The 2,229-nt window shown below is 51.6% G+C and overlaps 1 protein-coding gene across 1 annotated transcript in view; it reads left to right on the forward strand.

Annotated features, from left to right (window-relative positions):
• T265_08618 (hypothetical protein) overlaps positions 1 to 2,229 on the forward strand; it is a gene marked incomplete at both ends in the record, with an annotated part of 32,813 nt that overhangs the window by 27,306 nt on the left and 3,278 nt on the right. The window contains one exon of the mRNA XM_009174480.1: positions 1,621 to 1,764. Coding sequence (XP_009172744.1) covers positions 1,621 to 1,764 — 144 coding nt within the window. The remainder of the gene's footprint in view (positions 1 to 1,620; positions 1,765 to 2,229) is intronic.

Consider the following 2,229-nt stretch of genomic DNA (forward strand, 5'->3'; position numbering starts at 1 on the left):
GTAGCTGTAGCCAAATGGCCGTCGTTGGAGAATATTAGGTCCAAAGTGTGTAGGCCACGAGTGGGACTATGTATAATTTGGGACCAGCCCTCCACACTCAGTTGTGCAAGCAGCGGAGTATAACGAGCGGGGCCCGTGGTGGAGGACTAGGAAATGTCCGGCAGGTTAAAGTCACCCAAAAGAAATTTAGACGGGTGAGGAAGGGCATGTGCGGTGAAGATAATGCGGGAGAGATCAGCAATAGAGGAGGGGGAGGGGGGAGGTGGCAAATAGATACAACCTACTAGTACAGGTCGTTTGGCATGTTCTACTGATATCCGAATGGTCTCTGGAATCCCTTCCAGAGAAGAATCGTCAAATGGGGTTGCACGAAGTTTTGACTCGGAATAGATGGCACAGCCACCACCCCTTGACTTTCCTATCGGAGTGGTAAGTATCATAGCCAGGGATTGATATGGCTGTGTCAGGAATTTCATCTGTGAGCCGTGTTTCAGTCACACAGATTATGCTTGATCGTGCAATGGCTCCAATTGCTCGGATATTATTGATTTTGGGGAGTAATGAGCAGGGCATTGAACAACATTATCGACAAGCTCATTGGCGAGCAGACGGTACTAAGTAGGAACTTTGTAACCTCTCTTACGGTGGGGTTCAGGACTGGGAAGACTGGGCACCTGGAGGTGGGTAATATGAAACAGGGTTCGGAGTCTGGGAGTGGGTATTCGATACTGGTGGTAGATGGGTAAATCTTCGCTGAAATAGGTTTGAACCCACTGGAGGAGGTACTGTATCAGGCTCAGTATAGGGTACGGAATGGCTTTGGGACGAGAGCATGCAGTTGAATGTAAAGTTGTCGGCTGTCATCTGAGTCGGCAGGCATGGAGGGAGATAGGATGCAAAAGGGGGTGGCGGCTGTGGAGGGATGCGTGGTCGCCGAAAATGGTATTCGGGCGGGACGAAAGCTGGTGGCTTGGGTAGTGGAAACGGATGAGGGCCTGAGCCGGTCATGGGTCGTTGTGGATACAAGCTTCCAGGCGCGCGGCGTGTATGGCTTGATGTGCTTTTTAAAGATTGTAGGGGTGAGGCTACACATAGCTTCGGAGAAGGCAAAGGAGGTAGCAGGTGAAGAGTGGGAATTTGGGATTTTGCAGGGTGAGGCTACACATGGCTTCGGAGGAGGCAGAGGAGGTTGTAGGTGAAGAGTGGGAATTTGTGGATTTTGCACAGGCAGGGGCGTTACAGTACCAGGCTTTGATAGTGGGTGTTTGAGCCTGAGGGCGCGCTTTGGTGGAAAAGGGCGAAGTGTCATTAGGTCGGGGGGTCTGAAGCGAGAGACTGTGTTCCCATCTCCGATTGTAGCACCAGATAGGGGCGGGAAAGATTCTGCGTCCGACATCACAGGGGTGAATTGTTTTGGTGCAATTGATGTCTGAGGGGGCACAGGCGGGTGTCCAAGGGTAGAAGTGGAGGGCTCATTGTCAGGAAAAAGAGATGCAGGGCTAGAGGCCATTGTGAAGGTCTGTGGGGCTTTCGGTTGCAAGCTGTCGTGACGGTATGGCGGGCTTTGGCGAGGAGGGATTCCAGGATAGTGGGGGGCTCTGCTACATCTTCGAGTTTTAGAGGATAAAGGGTCAGCTCCGGCATCTGGGGGAGTGGCTGTAATACCGATTGCTTTAGAGCAGGCTGTACTGATGTCGGGTACGGAGGGGTGTTCAATCGAACTGGAGGGGATTTTAAAGGAGGCCGGACCAGTTGACAGGTCCGGTAAGTCATTGGTTGAATCTGGTGTTCTCCGACAGCTATGTGCAGATGTATCGCCGGCGATATGACTTTCACAACTTTCCAAGGGGTTGATTTCATGAGTCATCATCATCATCATCGAAAGCATGACATCAGTGTTCAACACCGATGCTTCACTGCCGTTTCATGAGTAGTCTGTGACTGAGTCACATCGGGAGCATTTAGTGGTACGGATTGTTGAACAGAATATGGATTCGTTCGATGCTTATCAGTAGTCGGCTGCAGAAGTTCGGAGTGTGGGTTTCTTGTGAGCTGCCTTTGTAGTCTGGTACGAGCAGCCTTGCCCTTTGCGGTCTGGAATGTCTGGGTCGAGGACAGAAGGGCCTGAGATGCTAAAAGGCGCCTTGCATCGTCTTCATCTCTAAACTGCACTAGTATTGGCAACGCTAGGAGGGTTTCGACTTTCGCAGCCGCCGGGCTGTACAGACC

This window comes from Opisthorchis viverrini (assembly GCF_000715545.1).
Source record: "Opisthorchis viverrini unplaced genomic scaffold opera_v5_230, whole genome shotgun sequence".
Classification (NCBI taxonomy): Eukaryota; Metazoa; Platyhelminthes; class Trematoda; order Opisthorchiida; family Opisthorchiidae; genus Opisthorchis; species Opisthorchis viverrini.